Genomic DNA, 18,573 nt, shown 5'->3' with positions numbered 1-18,573 from the left:
TATAAATAACAAGACTTTGATTGACTAATTAGCCTGAATGCCCTTCTTTTCACGAGAATCCGCTGCTTTGATGGTGTGGAGGTACACAGAGGCTAGCTATCCAAAGAGGCGCCACTTACCTAAATAAACTCAGCAAAAGAACTTGAGACCATTGTCTTGCAGACAAAGAAGTCTGTTTGCACAGGATAAGTGATTTCATCTTCGCCTTAAATAGAATTATGATCTTTGGAAGATCCTTACCTGGAAAAAAAAAAAAGCCTCAAAACAAATACCAAATATGCTAAATCAGTACAGGAAGTCCAGCCCACAACAAAATTTAAATCTTTGCTTTGGGGATGAGGATATTCATTTACTTGTTCATTCAATCACCAATGACTTCTTTGTAAAACATTTTTCTTTACATTGCATGGATTAGACTCTGGGCATTAGTGTAAGGTCATTTATCTCTTTGAAAGTTTCCATTTAGAAGCAGCAGAAAAGAAGGCTGTAAATGAGGTGTAGCTAAAGCAGCCTTGGTCATGGAGTTCCCAGCCCCATGTCCCCTCCAATAAAAAATACATTCACTATTACTGTGTTTCGTTTTGCTAGAGCGGGGGGCTCTGAACCTTCTCCACCAATCCTACTTAAGCCTCCAGACTTGCCAGCCCTGATGGGGTTGACTAATTAGACACTGGCTTAGAGTGTGGAAAGAGCATTGAGCTTGGAATCAGATGGCCTGGGTGGGAGCCCAGCTTAGCCACCCAGTAGATTTGGAATCCTGTATATAAGTCATTGATCTCTGTTTCCTTAGACATCATGGGGGAGAGGGGGAAGGCAGCAGTAGCTATTTCACAGTGTCATTATGAGGATTAAATAGGAGAATAAACATGAAGCCTTGTCAATTGGTACTTAGAACTTAGCACTTAGAAACTTAGCTGATATAACCTCACTATTTCGGGAATCCCAGTGTGTGAAAAGACCCCTTGATGCCTAAGAAATAAGGGTGCCTGGGACACAGATGTTTGGTGAATGAATGAACAGATGACACCAGAACTTATTAAAGATCCCGACATGTCCTTACCTCCTACTTTATCCAGGAAAACAAACAGCAAAAGAATCAGTGAATCATAGTATTGCTTACTGGACCATAACCCTAATTTGTTAATTCTGCCACATGAAAAAAATCTTACCCCCTCCCCCTATTTCAGCTAATGAAGATGTATGTCACTAAGGGGCCTCATTAACTTGATTCAAAATGTGAACTAGAAGTGAAATGGAAACATATGAAGTGTACCCAAAAGGAAGTATATCAGTATATTGGGTGGGGGGTGGGGGGAAGAGCTGATTTCCTTCAAGACCAGAAGACAGTTGGAAATAGAGAAAGAGGTACAAACCCAACACAAGATATCCAATTATACAGGGAGCAATTCATGGCCTTTGGAATGAGATCCACCTAAAAACCTTGCTCTATCACATACTAGCTCTGTGACTTTGGCCAAGCCAATCAACCTCTTTGAAACTCAGGCTTTTTTTGCCTGTATAATGGGAATGTTATCTATCTCATAGGCCTGTTGAGAGATTTACACAAGATAACATCATCTGGCAGCCAATAAGCTCTTACTAAATATTCGTTTTCTGAGAAATTAACACATTTAGTGTTTGATTGGGTATATCTCAGTATCCGTGGACAATTGTGCTATCCCTGCAGGGTCAGTGCTGCTAACCTGAGTTATTTTCACTCCTCCCTTCTTTCAGAGGCCCTGCCCCTTCTGGAAAACCTAACCATTTCCGACATTAATCCCTACGGGTTCACAGTTTCCTGGATGGCATCGGAGAATGCCTTTGACAGCTTCCTAGTAGCGGTGGTGGATTCTGGGAAGCTGCTGGACCCCCAGGAATTCACACTTTCAGGAACCCAGAGGAAGTTGGAGCTCAGAGGCCTCATAACTGGAATTGGTTATGAGGTCATGGTCTCTGGCTTCACCCAAGGGCACCAAACCACGCCCTTGAGGGCTGAGATTGTTACAGGTATTTGGATTCAAGTGAGCCATTTTCTCCTCTCCTTGGTTCCCTTCCATGTAATCCATCTACCATATTACCATGGTTTTAACATTCTTGTCCATTTTCTCTGCTGAATCCATAGATGTGGCCTGTTCTTTTGTGTTTCCCCCCACCACACTCTCCCTTGTCTTATGTCTCTACTGAACACTCCTCTTCTCCCTCTCCAGAAATGAGAAGGTCAAAATGTTTGCCACTTGGCATCCCAAGTCCTTTTAGACCATGTCTTGTCTGTAGTTCTTGTGTGCTTATTCCACATCATCCTCTCCTGTGTACATCCTGGCTGGTCCCCAGCTATGTTTCAGCCTTCTCAAAAGAAATATACCAATGAGTATATTTCAAAGATATACTTATTTACAGCATTTTGTCATCTTAAAATGTCAACTGTGATCTTGATAAATCTAAAAGGTGGGCTTGTTATTGAAAACTCAACTGCAGACCTATTATATTGGTAAACACTAATGTCATAGAGATTCTTTGACACAGACTAAATCCATAATTTTCTCAAGACTAATAATTCCTAGAGACACATACATTAACAACATTAACAGTAAAAACTCTGTGTTTCCCAAAGTCTTTCTAGATTTTACTAGTTCCATAGAATATTCAAAGGTCCTACTTGGTGAAGAAGTTCCATGATCAAATAAGTTTTGGAACTACTGAGTTAAACATAGTTTAACAGGATCCTTGACAACAAGGCTTCACAGAAGATCTCAATGTGCCTGTGTCTCTCCAAAAGGGACTTATCCAGGCAGTATTTGACACTGGGTGCCTTTTAAAGAAGAAGAACAAACAGGAATAGTTTGCTCTGAGTACACTTTGGGAAACTCGGCTCTAAATTTACCTTGACATTGAGTTTTGTCTGGTTAAGGCAATCCAAGATAATACCTTGGGTCCAAAGTATGGAGCACAAGAGGTTTCAAGCCTCAGTTTTACCTTCTGAACATTTACCTAATAGTCAAAAAGGCAAGCAAAAAAGTCGAGAGTAGGAGCCTTCTTTAGTACAACAGTACTAACAAGAAAAAAGCAAAAAGACCATAACATAACATTTTAAAGGCCATTTTGCTCAGGATCAAGGGAAATATAATCAGCAGTATCATCATAGGCAACTCTACAGATCATTAATACTGGTTTATTTATCTTTTTAAAAGAAAAGAAAAAGGTCTTACAGAGGATGGGCACTCAGCCATTGGGAGATCAGAGCACAAATGTAAACAAGTTATTGGCTTTGAACTTGTTTAATAATGCATGGGAGGGGCCAAAGCTGAGTCCAGATGTGGATTTATAGAATTGCTTTTAGACAAAACTCACATATGCAAGCAGCCACTTGGCTTGTAGTGAATGTGTGAATTCCATCTTTCCCTTCCCCTAGATCTACTTGTTTGTGTTGGATAATTTTATTTTTGGTATTCAGGACACTTCTATCTCTGAGAGCCGCAGGGCCACTGAATATTGATACGCCCACTGGAAAAGAAGATTGCACTGGCTGGTAAATGATGTTCTCTCTCCTCCTCCCACCATTTTCTCCCATCTAGAAGCCGAGCCAGAAGTTGACCACCTTCTGGTTTCAGATGCCACCCCAGACGGTTTCCGTCTGTCCTGGACAGCTGATGAAGGGGTCTTCGACAGTTTTGTTCTCAAAATCAGAGATACCAAAAAGCAGTCTGAGCCAATGGAAATAACCCTACTTGCCCCCGAACGAACCAGGGACATAACTGGCCTCAGAGAGGCCACTGAGTACGAAATTGAACTCTATGGAATAAGCAGTGGAAGGCGATCCCAACCAGTCAGTGCTATAGCAACAACAGGTACCGTACATAAACAGGATATAACCAAGAAAAGTCATGACTTGGGGATTTTCTTTCACAGGGCTGGGAAATTACAAGATCTTTGAATGCAGCCAAGGTCTTTCAATTATAGACAGTGTGAGTGTGGACAGTTTGGCTAAGCCTTAATTCAAGAAGAGTATGATGCCATTTATTGAATGGGGCTGGGAGGATTGAATGAGATAATCCATGGAAAGCCCATAGCAGAGGATTTGGTACATAGCAAAAACTCAGTAAATTAAAGCTATTTGGATTTTCATTGTTTTCATTAATACATCATCATCATTACAATTATTGCATTTTTTATATTCCAAAGACCCTTCTTTAAGACAATTATCCCATCTTTTTTTTTTTTTTATGCAGAAGTATAATTCCTTGTTCTTTGGTCAAATGTTTGACCTTAGAGCAGGCAGGGGATAATGGAGAAGTGGTACCTCCACCTATAAAGATGAATATTTATCAGTTGCTGTGTGTGAATAATCAGTACCGTGATCAGGAAGGATCAAAGGAGGGAGCTGGCAAGGTCAACAAGCTGCTCTTCATGAAGCTCACTGATTTTATGTGATATTCATAACAACTTTAAAAGGCATTAGAGGGGCGCCTGGGTGGCTCAGTCGGTTGAGCGGCCGACTTCGGCTCAGGTCAGGATCTCGCGGTCCGTGAGTTCGAGCCCCGCGTCGGGCTCTGGGCTGACGGCTCGGAGCCTGGAGCCTGTTTCGGATTCTGTGTCTCCCTCTCTCTGACCCTCCCCCGTTCATGCTCTGTCTCTCTCTGTCTCAAAAATAAATAAACATTAAAAAAAAATAAAATAAAATAAAAGGCATTAGAGGGCGAAATGCAGACCCTTTTCCATGTGAGTTGTTTCAAGGAGAAAAAAGTTGATTGGTAACAGTCTCTTTAGAGGGAAAGATCTATGAAAGGTAGGGTGAATTCCTTCCTGAAATTGAGGGAGAAGGAGAGACATAGCACTCCCTAGAGAGAGACTGCTTCAAAGAGGGATCAGAAGAAAGAATCACAAAAGCACAAGGAGGGGTAAAAGGGACCAGAGGAATGGTATATCCCAGCCTCTTCTGTTTGTGCATGAAGAATCTGTGGCCCAGAAAGCCGATGTGATTTGCCTAATGTCACAAGGCCAGGTTTGGGGTAGAACCCAAACACCATCTTATTTTAATTACTACTAAATAAATGTAAGCAGGCTGGATGACAGCTAACTGACAAGGGTACATACTTGCTGTCTCTGACAGGCATTGAGTGCAACATTAGCCAAAACCTTCTCTTGGTCCAGAGATGGGTATTTTATTACATCAAGTTTCAGGACCTACTGAGCTAGGAGACGCCACCTACAGAAACCATAATCAGTATTTGTAGGCGTGGAGGAAATGCTGAAATGCAGACAGCAGTTCAGTCCGAGGAAAAATCCTGTTTCTTATTAACTTGGACACCCTATCCCTGGGATGCGGGTCCTTGTCTCCTCCCTCACTGTGGCTGCCCATAAAACAACTTGAGATCAGAGACGGAGCCTGATTTTTGACCTTGGTTTATAAACACTGCCTTTCAAAGTTTACTTCTGATCACTGATTTTGTTTTGCTGATCTTTTTTTCTAGAGGCCCTACAGTGCTAAAGCAAAAAAAAAAAAAAAAGAGAGAGAGAGAGAGAATGAATAATCAAGAGCTTTTTCTTTTTCTTCTTCTTTTTTTAAGAACAAAAGAAAAGAAAGGCAGACCCCATGCTTTGGAAAGCCATTCTTTGATTTCTTTCTTTGGGGTTTTGTATTTCACAGCCAAAGTGTGTGTGTGTGTGTGTGTGTGTGTGTGTGTGTGTGTGCGTGTGTGTGTGTGTGCGTGTGTGTGTGTGTGTGCGTGTGTGTGCCCAAATCCCCTCTGTACTTGGAGAGGACAGGGGAGGTGACTCCATTAGACAACACACATCTGATTCCACCATCACCTCATCAGCTTTAGAAAGTTTCCCTTCCATTTTTCTATCCTTCCTCCTCTTTCCTCTCCTGCACAGTAGTAAACCCTTCTCTGAGATATTCTGTTCCTCCTTATCCTCATAAAAGCTGCTGCAGGTTCTCCTCTGGCTTCCTGAGCACAAGCTGCTAGCAGCAAGTGCCCAGCGGCAGGGAAGGCTGTTGGGGGCAGTGTACCAAGTGGTGTGGCCTGGAGCCTCTGGGCAGACTCCCTGGAGTCTTATCCTTTCTCTCTACCAGCTGCGTGGTCTTGGGCAAATCCTTTCTTCTCTGAACCTCAGTCCCCTCATCTGGCAAGTAGACTTGAACTCAGAATTCAGCTATGAGGTTTAAATAAGCCCATGACTGTTGAGTATTTTGTTGCCTTGCCCATTGTAGCAATATTAGCTATTCTTATGTTTGGGTGATTTCAAGTAAATGTTATTTTTTCATGGATCACTTGGTTCAAAATTCAAAAATTAAAAAAAAAGAATATCTAGCAAAGTCCCTATTCAGCTATGTCCCTGCTACCCAGTTGTTCTATGTAGAGGCAGCCAATTTTACCACTTTCTTGTCTATGCAGATAGACAAAATTGACACAAATCTAAGCTCTCTTTTTTAAATTTTGTTGGGGCAACACTCTTGCACACTGTAGTGTATGTGTGTTTCTGGCTTATTAGATCTGAGAAACAATCCCATGAGCCTTATTTACTTACTTAATTATTCCCCTACTGGTGGATACTTAGGTCATAAGTTTTTGTTCCGTCTGGTGATCCGTGTATTTGCAATGGCTCCTCTTCCCCTCCGTTGTTTGAGCCACATCTTCACGGCAGTGGTGGCCTTCTTTGGAAAGCCCAGAGTTACCAGAAACATCTTTTGCCATTGGGGATTTAGACACCGGTGTGTGTGCCCAAATAGAGGGTCCCCAGAATAGACAGAAAATAGTTAAAAATCCAACAACAGAGTATGATGGCTTTATTCTTCTTCTCTGGAGTTTCTAGTGCTCAGTGAGGAGCCTGAAATGCTTCCTTAGCCTGTCCCCATCACTGCCTCCAGACACACACACATCCCTGGTACTCCCTTCCTCCCTGGAGGCCAATGGGGGAGTCAGTGTCCCTTCTCCCAACTCCCAGAATATGCCGCCCATTCCCCCCTAACATTCCTTTCCCAGCAAGTCCTCTGCTCAATTCCAGTTCAGATGCACTTGAAACCACACACCGGAGTTGCAACAGCATTGTGCCCCCGGGGCCTGACTCAGCAGGTCTGCAGAGACCCTTGCTTGGCAATCCTTCCTTCTATATGAACCAGGCTCTTTATGCTCGGTGCCTCTGGCTCTGACTCCCATGAAGCATAAAGATAGTAACCACCAATTATAAAGCGTGAGCTCCATGCCACATGAAGCCGGGCAACGGACACATTTTCGTCTCACTGAATCACCATGACCCAGCCAGGCCAGGGAGTGCCACAGTCAGTTCCACTTCACGGAAGGGAAACTGAGACCTTAGGGGGTAAGGTGTTTTTAGCAGGTAAGGCCAGAATGGAATTCAAACCCAGGTCAGTCTAACTTGAAAATCCTTGCTCTTAAACCATACTGGCTACAGTAGCTGTCCCCTTAGCTTAATATAGGACCTCGGACATATGAAGTGTACAAAAAAAAAGTATGTTGAAGGGAGAATAAATTTTTAAAGCTGATTATCAAGGGCCAGGTGATTAAAGCAATGGACATTTGCTCCAGATTTGGGGAGGCAAATTTTTATGCAAATTACAGATAAAAGCCCTCATCAACCTCCTTGTGAGTTTTTTTTTTTTTTAACAATTCCAGATGTTTCCATAATGGAGTTTTTATTGAAAATCGTGCATCCACTTGGGAAGAGAGACAGAGGCATTGCCTTGCTTAGGTCTTCCCAGCTTTTAAGTAGTATGATTTAGTTGCTGTGTGAAGCTCTGTCTTTAGGTTCCCGTTGACCATCTCCTCTGCTGTGGTCCTGGAGACTTAGGGCATTATTTATGACAGAAAGAGATATACTAAAATAACAAATAGTCTTCCACACCTAGGAAGGCCTATTGTCCAAAACTATCACCCCAATGAACCTAGAATTCCATCGCTACTGTCCCATTCCTTCATGTTATTATACATGGCTGTTTTCCTGCCACTCTAATCAGGCACATCCCTCAGGCGGGCACGATGTATGAGGCTGCTAATTCTTATGGTTTCTACAGCATGGCAGATAATATTGCCATTTTGTAGATGAGAAAACCTAGGATCTAGAGAAACAAAAGCCGTGGCCACAAAGATACATCTAAAATGTGCTAGGACTTGCACCAGTGAGGTTTGCAGTCAGAGTGAAAGGCGGTGTGGACCCCGGCGAGCTGCAGGAGAGCCACAGTGCCTTCATCTGCACACCTCACTGGGGTTTGTTGGTTTGTCTTCAGCCGGCCTCATCTAGATCTTTCTTGGAAGTTACTTCAAAATCCAGGGTAGCCCATGGGAAAAATAGTTACATGGGAACGAAAGAGAGAGCAATCATGTTTACTGAATTCTTACTTCATGCCAGATTCTGTTAGGGGTTTTACGTCCATCAGTTCTGCTAATCCTAAAAATATTCCTGTAGGTGGGCATCATTTTTTCCACTGGACAGATGGAGCAACCGGGGCCCACAGAAGTGAAGGGACCTGCCCCCAGGTTGCCCAGGCCCTCCATGGTGTTTGGACAATCAAGATCTTCGGGGCTCCAGAGCCCTTGTGGTTTCCAGAGCTTTCCAAGGAGAGGGCAAAACCCCAGTCAACCCCTTCAGAGTCTGGAGGTGCTACCAGGTCACAGGAGAAAGCCAAAAGAGGAGGGAAAAAGAAATGGAGAGGGAAGAAAAACATCTCCCCACAGTGAGCTGTGGGTTTTAAAACTTAATGATCAACGTGGGTTGGAGAAGGGAAAGATGAGAAACAAGTTCCCTGGAGGCCTGAAAATTGTTTCCTGAACTCTCTGCTTTAACATGGTCAGCTGAAGAGGGCAAGGAGCTAAGCCAAGAAATACAGAACAAAGCCAATGGAAACTGGGTTTGGGGGGAGGTATGGCTGTAGCAGAAACATGACTTTCCCCCCAGGTGGGCCCAGTGTGTGTGAGGTGTTTGTTTGTTCTCCTGGTTCTGGACCTCCATCCAGTTCTAGGAATGGGTTTGTCGAGGTCAGTTTCCATGTGAACATTATTTCCAGGATCCCCAGGATTCCAGCCGGCTCTGCTGCCCAGTCCTGGGACCCAGAAAGGTCACACCACAACAATGTGCATTGGAGAACCAAGCTTCAGTTTGCTCCTCTGTAAAATGGCTACAACCACACCTTCTCAGGGGTTTCTAAATGAGGGTTAATTCCAATCAATTGCAAAGAACCATACCATTGTCAAGTCTTAGTATCATTTAATAAAAAGGAGCTACAATGCAAAGTTTGAAAAAAAAATGCTAAAAATGAAAAATGATAGGATGGCATATTCCAAGCTGAGAAACCAGCCAGCCTCACTTCCTTAGATGTCAGCTGTGGTGTTAACATTGTACTGAAATGAAACCGAATGGCTGCTTTACAGCCCTGGGCTGTAGAATTGTAGAAACAATTGTTTCTATCGAGTCACAACTTGACCCTAGACCACCACATTCTCTATCCTAAAGGCATGGCTCAGCCACAAACTCTAGGGGCTGTGTTTTCCTGGATAAGGAATCCAGGAAGAATCATTGATGAGCAATATAGTTGACTGTTTCTGGGTTTCTCCTGTGCTTTTTCCTTGACAGCCATGGGCTCTCCTAAGGAAATCAGTTTCTCAGACATCACTGAAAACTCAGCCACTGTCAGCTGGATGGCGCCCTCTGCCCAGGTGGAGAGCTTCCGGATCACCTATGTCCCTGTTGGAGGAGGTAGGGCACTCGAAAAGGGGAGGGGAGGAGTGGCCTGGAGGGTGTGAGTGGGATAGTGAAGAAGCCCTGATACTTGCCATCCTCCCCAAATATGACCAAAGAAAATTATTTCCTTCTATTTGAGACCACCTCTGTAGATTTCATTTGTAAAGTGCTCTAAGATCCTTGGAAGAATTACCTTGTGTAGGGTCATTTTATGAAGACCCTCTCCAGCCTTGAAGTTCTCAACTTCTGTGAGAAATGGACCCTGGGGCACCTGGGTGGCTCAGTTGGTTAAGTGTCCAACTTCAGCTTAGGTCATGATCTCACGGTTTGTGAATTTGAGCCCTGCCTCAGGCTCTATGCTGACAGCATGGAGCCTGGAACCTGCTTTGGATTCTGTGTCCCTCTCTCTGTCTGTCCCTCCCCCACTTGTGCTCAGTTTCTCTCTGTCTCTCTCAAAAACAAATAAACATTAAAAAATAAAAGAAAAAAAGAAATGGACCCCAATGTTGTTTTCTCATAATGGTAGAGACTCTAAATACACTGGCCTTTTTCTCTTTGAGCACACTGATCTGAAAAGTTGATCTTGAGCTGGATGTATGTGAAGTTTTACCCTTTGATTTCCAATTCGGCCTGTCTCGGTACAGATGGGGAGTTGTGACTTAGTAGAGCTGAGAGTTCTAGTCCAGCGCAAAGGGGCCACAACAAAGACCATGCTTGGCTGGGGGCGGCGGGGGCGGGGATACACAGTCAAATCTGCCTAAAGACATTCTGGAAAGCAGAAGGATACACAGAAAGGAAGGTTAATACCTCTTCAAAGGGATGATGTAGCAGCCCAGTGGAAGTTTGGCCAGCTGATACACAAGCTCCTCACCAGCCCTGAAATTCTAAGAAGTATAAATTCAGGCCTTTTAAATAAATATAAGTACGGACTTGACTATGACCATCTTCTTTTCTTAAAGAGTAGGATCTCTGCTAGTAAGGGAGTCTGTATATTCCAAAGCTAAGACAATGGGTTAAATATACCAGATATACGTTAAGAGTGAGCTTTTCATAGTCTTTGTGGGAAAAATAAATAAATAAAATGTGCATGACATGCCAACTCTCTACTGAACGGAAACTTGCCATTTTTAGCACGTTGTGATTTCATGTTTTTTCCGCTCCTGGCTTGCTTTTTGGCATCTGCATGGATGGAAAAAAAGCATTATACAAAAAGTAAGGCCTCTTCTCTTACACCAGAGGGTAGGAGCAAATGAGAGGAAGTCAAGAAAATGGTACTGGATAAAGGCATAGTTTCATTTCCAAATAGGATACACCATTCTTGGGGCGATGGTATGTTTCAGGGAGGTTCACCATTCCCGATCTTGCTTTTGCCGGGTTCCAGGGACACCCTCAGTGGTAACTGTGGACGGAACCAAGACTCAGACCAGACTGGCGAAGCTCTTGCCTGGAGCAGAATACCTCGTCAGCGTCATCGCCATGAAGGGCTTTGAGGAAAGTGAGCCCGTCTCAGGATCGTTCAGCACAGGTGTTTTTCTCACCTTCCGTATTATTGCTCATGACTCAGCAGCTGGAAAATTTTCCTTTATTTGGGAAACCTAGTGGAAAATGGACTGAATTTGGAGCACAAGAGACCTCATTTCTGGCCCATCCCCAGCCTTTTATGGGCAGGGTAAACTTGCCTTCATCCTTACCCTCCTTGGGCCTCCATTTCTTGGGTTAGTGTGGAAAAAAGAGTACAAGTTTGGGAGTCACACTGACCTGGATTGAAATCCCAAGTCTACCACTTCTAGATACATGAGCTATCAGTTAATATTTCCAGGATCTGGTTTCCTTCTCTGTAAGATGGGTATAATTCTGCATCCCTTGCAGGGTGCTGTAAGGATCACATGAAATGATATCTGTAAAGCTTCCGTAAATGTAAATGACTGTGCACATTAATCCACGTCCTTCCCTCCCTGCCTATTGAGGCAGTCCTTCCAAACAGGTGCTTCACACTGACATGTAATAGGGACAGCCATAAAGTACTCTTGATTGGGCAGTCACTGTATTCCAGGCACTGTTACTAAACCCTTTGCCGTTAAATCATGAAAATGGCTGTTATCATTCCCATTTTGCAGAGGACACAACTAAGATCCAGGGAAATTAAATACCTTGGCCAAGGCCACAGAACTAGTGATTGCTGAAACAAATTTGAACTTGGGTCAGCCTCACTCCAAGCCCTGTGCTCTTCTAAATAGAGGATTATTGTCCTATTATAACCTGATTTGTACAGCATGCTGTAAGGAGGGGGAAATAATGAATTGCACTGAAGGAGAATGAAGTGGAAAATTTCTTTTCAGGCAGCCATGTCTCTGAACAATTTATCCTTTGATAGACGAGCAATTATCCAGTCTAATCCATTAAGGGATCCAAAGAATGGGCCTCATAGGAAATTTTAAAAATATCCTAATAGTCTAAAAAAGTTGATAATATGCAATTAAAACATCCCATCTGAACCCAGAGTCCTGTCCGCCCTGCCACACAGGCCCTATTTCCCCCATAGAAATCTTTCATTCATGACTCTCCACGGCAACAGATTGCAAAAGCTGGATGCACTTCCTCCTGAGGCCCATTGTCCTCGGCATTTAAAGGAGATCCTGTACAGGCAGGCTGAAACAGGAAGAAACTCAGAGCAGACCGCGTGGGCTTCCAAAATTATTCTGCCTCCTCCTGCTTCTCAGGCGGGTCATCACATCTCTTGGAGCTCAGGAGCCTCATCTTTGAAGTAAACTAATGACTACTGCCCTCCACCCTCCCAGGGCCATTGTCCTAGAATAACTGAGTAATAAATGCAGATGCTAGGGGGCAACAGTCGTATTTAGGTTAGTTTCTGAGAAAGGGATATTGGGTAGTATGGGCTCAGTTGGTTAAGCGTCCAACACTTGATTTTGGCTCAGGTCATGATCTCATGGGGCATGAGATGCAATCCCGCGTCAGGCTCTGCACTGGGTGTGGAGCCTACTTAGGGTTCTCTCTCCCTCTCCCTCTGCCCCTTTTCCCCACTCAAAAAAAAAAAGTAACAATAGCAGCTGCAGTGAGCTAGCGCTATCCCAGACATTTCACACACATCGTCTAATTCATCCTTAGAGCAGCCGCCCTCTGATACCTGAAGAAAGTGAGGTTTGGAGAAGGGCACACAGACACTAGGCAGAGAAGCTGTGGTAGAACCCAGGGTCGCAGCCTCTGGGGCCTGGCTCCATGTTGCCTGTGAGCCACCTAACTGGAGCTATCCTTTAAAGCCCAGAAGAGCCTCTGGCCGCCTATGCCCCCTGTTTTTGTAACAAGTGATATGAACTATAGTGATAACCCTCATCATGTGCCCAGCCCTTTACAGTTTATATAGCTCCTTTTCACCTCCGATATCATGTGAGCATCAAAATAACACTGAGGATGAAGCCAGACAGAAGCAGTATTCCCATTTTACAAGTAGGGAAACAGAGACCCAAGATTACCTAACCAGCAAGGGAAGGAATCATGACTCCAACCAAGGTGGTCCTGGCTCCAGACTCAGGACTCAGAACTGTCCACACAACAGACACTGTGTCCCAACCCCAACACCAGGAGTCTAGGACCAGGGAGACTGCAGAGCAGCTGTGTCTGATGTCCTACCCCATGACTGCCTATCTCTCCAACATATAGTCACCTCTCTTTGCAGCCCTGGATGGCCCATCTGGCCTGGTGACAGCCAACATCACTGACTCAGAAGCCTTGGCCATGTGGCAACCAGCCATTGCCCCTGTGGACAGTTATGTCATCTCCTACACAGGGGAGAGAGGTAAGGTCACGTCTGAGACCCTCCCCACCAGGAGGAGTGTCTGTCCTGTTCTACCTCTTCCCCATCACCTTTGGTCCAGGATGGCAAAACTACACGGGTAAGCTGGAAGGCCAGAGACATCCTTGTGTCTATCAACCTCGGAATAGACTCATGGGCCGAAGGCTGGGGCTGGATGGGTGGGTGTGGAGGGCCCGGCCAGGGTGGGGGCAAAGGAGGCCTTACCCATCCTCATGTGCTTGCTGACGAGTAGAGAGCATCACTGTTGTGGTTACACCAAGGAAGGCCAGGAGGTAATTTCAAGGAAAACAAAGAGCACATCTCCAGCCTGCATGTGTCTCCCCAGCCTGTCCCTCCTCCCCTGCTAGTGTCCCTGCCTGTCACTGTGAGACTTCCTCTCTAAGCAGCAGTTGTCATCTCTTACAAAGAATGAGTTCAAAATCTTGAGTCTTAAACAGGCCATTTCAGGGGCACCTGGGTGGCTCAGTCAGTTAAGCGTCTGACTTTGGCTCATGTCATGATCTCACAGCTCGTGGGTTTGAGCCCCCTGTCGGGCTCTGTGCTGACAGCTCAGAGCCTGGAGCCTGCTTTGGATTCTGTGTCTCCTTCTCTCTCTGTGCCCCGCCCCTGCTCATGCTCTGTCTCTCTCTCTCAAAATTAAATGAAAAATTTTTAAAAATTTAAAATAAACAGGCCATTTCAGGAGGTGCTGGGGAACCTGGGATTCTTAGAGGCCACAGAGGGAGCCAGTTGTAACAGGCGTGATTGAGAAATCAGAAGTGATTTCTCCTTGTCTTTGCAGATATCTGTGCTAATTCATTTACTCAGTTATAAGACTAAACACTTGTTCAGGGCACCAGCATGCCATGACCACCAAAACATAAGATCAAATACAAATAAGAGAGAGGAGAAAGAGATTTCTTTTCGGTGAATGAATTCATGTTTTTGTAATGAGCTACCCTAGAAAAAAATTTTCCTATCTTAATCTCAAAGCATATGGAAGTTTTCATATTTTATGGTTCAGTATTGTTTTACTTGCAGTGACAATGTGAAAGGCACCATAACCCATGTCTGGGGCCTCTGAAAATCTTAATTCTCCCTTGGACACTAGCTAAGAGAGTTCTTTGTAAGCATAGAGCAAGTTGGGGGTTGAGGGAAGAGAGATTCTTGGGTTTATTCTTTTTACACTTCTTTTTCTTCACTCATTCATTCATTCATTCATCTCTTCAATTCTTAAATATTCCTTAAGAGCAAACTCCTCCGAGTCAGGGAATCTGGGGTTATCACACCTATATATAGTAAATTAGACTATAGTTCACAGTGATTATGGAACGAGTCGAGGCAGGTCTAGAAAAGGGGGTTTCAGGGATGACAGACAGGATGACCAGTTCATCCCAGTTTACCCAGGGCTTTCCCAGTTTCAGCACTAAAAGCCCCACACCCTGAGAAACCTCTCAGTCCCGGGCATGCCAAGGTGGTCAGTCACATGTGACTCAGAAATAAACACACATGCCTGGCACCATAGTTCAGTATCTGTCACTGGACTTGACCCAAAGAGGTCTGGGAAGCAGTAACCAGGCTCTGGGGTGTCTGCAGTTGCCCAATTTGTGTGGCTCCCCAGCCTCATGATTTGACATCTGTCAAATTATAAAAGGACATGACAGTAAGCCAAAAGGGGGTGAGAGCAAGCAATGGGACACATTAAATCTGGGCAGCCCTAGGCTTGGGGACATTAGCTACAACTCTCCTCTAGCTGGTTCCCACACCTCAGCTGCAAAGCTGCCCCAGCCAGCACCATGTGGAAAGCCCTGACCCCCCCGTCCCCTTTCTTTTTGGTGGTGCCCAGAAAAATCCAGTCCCCGTGTGATAAATCCTTTGTATATGAGGTGAGCACTCCTCATATACAGAGCGAGGAGGGTGTGTCATTTCAGAAATCAAAACCTGCCTTTCTGCAGGGTCACTGAAAATTGTTGCTAGAAGTAGATGTGTGTGCCATGTGCCAAGTGTGCTGACGGCTCACACAGGGAGAGGTAACTGCCTCGGTGTGTGTATTTTATGTCTAGTGCCAGAAATTACACGCACGGTATCCGGGAACACAGTGGAGTATGCTCTGACCGACCTCGAGCCTGCCACGGAATATGTGCTGAGAATCTTTGCAGAGAAAGGGCCTCAGAAGAGTTCAGTCATCACTACCAAGTTCACAACAGGTACAAAGACGCTGGGAGCGGGAAGACGCCCACCCACAGCCTTCATCTTCAGTGCTCATGCTCTCTAACCCTTCTTTCTTAAGTCAGATCCTTGCAATGTGATGATGTCAGCATCAGCTAAACTCACCAGTGCCCACTCAGTCAGGACCTTAAGAAACACACCATTTCCTTTTGAACTGAAATGACCTGTTCTCCCCATGGACTAGGAAATGGTTTTAAAAGGAGGGCTTTTTAAGTGGAAAACCAGGCCCCACTGGCCCCAAACCCACTGTTTAATGATCCATGTTCTAGGCAGGGAAATATTTTTAAGAGAAAGATGTTTCAGGCACGTTTTCCTAGACGTCCATTGGGTTTTTATACATTGAGATCTTCTTACAAACTGTGGCAAGTAGGGAAATAGAGGAAGCATCCTCTCAGTAGAGGTGAATGCCAATATCAGCATTCATCTGTCCTATTACTGAAGAGCAAGAGAGGTTGGTAATTACGTTCACAGCTGTGTCTTTCTCCCTAAATCCACCCAAGGCCAATCAAGAGTATATAGAGCTCAGGAAAATCTGGCCCTTAGGATGAGATGAACCACAGAGAATTATGTCTTTAGAGATCACATGACTCAACCTCCTCATTTACTGATGGGGAAGGTTCTGCCCAAGGTCATACAGGTCAACGGTAGGGCAAGGACTTGAACCCAGGCTTCCTGATAACCCAGCCAGGGATTTCTGTCCTATAGTTGCTGACGTATTTGATAATAAATGACTTATCTTCTGCAGACCTTGATTCTCCAAGAGACTTGACTGCTACTGACGTTCAGTCGGAAACTGCTCTCCTCACCTGGAGACCCCCCAGGGCATCTGTCACCGGTTACCTATTGGTGTATGAATCTGTGGATGGTACAGTCAAGGTAGCTTGAAGTATATAAACTCTCTACTGCTGTTTGAAACATGTACATGATCCTCAAAAGAGAAAAGAATTACCCTAGGGTTGTTTCTCCCCAATACAGCTAGGGAGCTGAGAAGAAAAAAAAAACAAATCAATAGGGACTGGATGTCATGCCAGACCTTCTGAATCATATTCTCCAGCCTCCCTGTCTCATTTTAACCAGACTCCAGTTTTGATAGCCCGCCAAGATCAAAAACCACTGCTCACAAGACTTGAGGACATTTTAGGAGCTGGGTTCATGGTGCTTTAATGTTTTATTAAGCAAAAGCCAAAGGCTTCTTCGGAATATTTGCCATATATACAATGTCACAGATGGTATCATTCCATTAGATATTGAAACATACATCACCATGTTCTTATGCCATCAACCATTAATACTGTTTACAGCAGTTATTTATATTCTCTCCTCTTTTTCCCGTACTTTCCAATTTGAAATAACTTTAGCTGTTCCTTTCACATAAGTGAACTTTATCTCTAAACTTTATTTTCTAAACTTGTTACTGAATTTTTAATTTTGGTCATCACATTTTACATTTCCAAGATCTTTTACTTATTCCCTGTTCATTCATCTTCTTTTAGCATATTGTATATATTCCATGCATCATTTTCTTGTTATCTCTAAGAATATATGTTACTGGTATTTTATTCTACAACCTGAATAGTGTCTCTTCCAAGTTTTTTCCTTCTTTCTTTCGGTTCCACTGCTGTTGTTCGGTTGGGTCTTCTTTCATGTTGGAGACTCCCACCCAATGCCCGATGGCCCTTTTGTCCTTGAGCCAAGAATGAAACAGTTTATTGGGAGTCCCAAATGCATACACAGGTCTTGTCAACTATGGGGCTCAACATAGAGTGAGTAAGCAAGTACCCAGTCATTTTGTTGGGGGACTCACAAATAGTGGTACTATAAGCCTTTGCTCTTGAGCTAATCCATCTCTCTAGAGGTTCCTCCAACCCTTTCAAACCAAGCTGCTAGGAGCATAGGTGGAAGAAGAGCCTGGGCTCCTATGTGAACAAACCTTCATTTCTGTTTCCACTGTAGCACCACTGAGCCTGGTGGATTTCAATCCAGAATCTTCTCTCTGGCTCAGTCTCTCCAGAGAGTAACCTCAGCCTTTCATCTAGACTGGGAAGGACAGTCCTCTAGACTGTTGAAGAGAGCTTGGAGAGCTTGGAGTCCTCTAGACTGTTAGAAAGCTTGGCATCTATTCCTTATTTAAGCTTTTAAACACACCTTTGTTCAGCCATGCCCCACACTAGTCTTCAAAGGCATCTTTGCTTTTGTACACATTCCATTCCTGAACTTGCTGGACTCTGTGGTGTTCATCGACCCGCTTCTGACTGGCCCCACCCCCTTAGTCAGTTATGCCCCAGCTTTCTCAGCTCTGCCCCCTCACTTGTCACTCCATGGCACCCCTTCCCATCTGTCACGATCCTGTTGACATTGCATGCCTGTATCTGTCCCGTCTATCATCCACCTCATCCTTGTGGGCTTATACTTTATATCCCTTTACCCTCATTGTAGTGGGTTTCAGAAGAAGATAGAACTAAACTGGCATATCCAATCTCCCATGTTTAACTAGAAGTGAACACACATTTCTAGTCTCTACCATGGCCCTTCTTTGAGTTGAAATAACAACAAACTAACTCCCTGTGTTCATAGAGGCAGTCCTTTACATAAGCACCTTGTGTCAGCGTTCACATAATGTGAAATGAATGCATTGGACTCACCAATCTTGAAAGTCCCTTCCCAGTCAGGCCTTCTAGGACTTTGTTTACCTGAAGTCCTGAGCCTCATTTCGATCAACCCTGACTGCATAGAAAGCCACTTTTCACAGCAGCCGGGAGAGCTGAGGGGTAATTGTATCGCCAAAGTAATTCAATGAACCCAGCTTTGCACCTGATCCTTCCCCGGGGACCACACAA

General features: G+C 44.3%; 1 protein-coding gene across 10 annotated transcripts in view; it reads left to right on the top strand.

Moving 5' to 3' along the window:
* The window catches only part of TNC (tenascin C), a 94,879-nt gene that overhangs the window by 65,188 nt on the left and 11,118 nt on the right, over positions 1-18,573 (top strand). For 6 of the 10 annotated variants that reach the window (XM_078436558.2, XM_060608873.3, XM_060608875.3 and 3 more), the window contains 7 exons: positions 1,735-2,007; positions 3,573-3,845; positions 9,589-9,711; positions 11,078-11,221; positions 13,391-13,510; positions 15,571-15,714; positions 16,482-16,612. In XM_078436558.2, coding sequence (XP_078292684.2) covers positions 1,735-2,007; positions 3,573-3,845; positions 9,589-9,711; positions 11,078-11,221; positions 13,391-13,510; positions 15,571-15,714; positions 16,482-16,612 — 1,208 coding nt within the window. The remainder of the gene's footprint in view (positions 1-1,734; positions 2,008-3,572; positions 3,846-9,588; positions 9,712-11,077; positions 11,222-13,390; positions 13,511-15,570; positions 15,715-16,481; positions 16,613-18,573) is intronic. The other 4 variants (XM_060608877.3, XM_060608878.3, XM_078436556.2 and 1 more) reach the window with 2 other exon arrangements.

The sequence above is a fragment of the Panthera onca genome, chromosome D4, assembly GCF_046562875.1.
Source record: "Panthera onca isolate mPanOnc1 chromosome D4, mPanOnc1 haplotype 2, whole genome shotgun sequence".
NCBI lineage: Eukaryota > Metazoa > Chordata > Mammalia > Carnivora > Felidae > Panthera > Panthera onca.
This window is presented reverse-complemented; position numbering and strand designations above follow the sequence as displayed.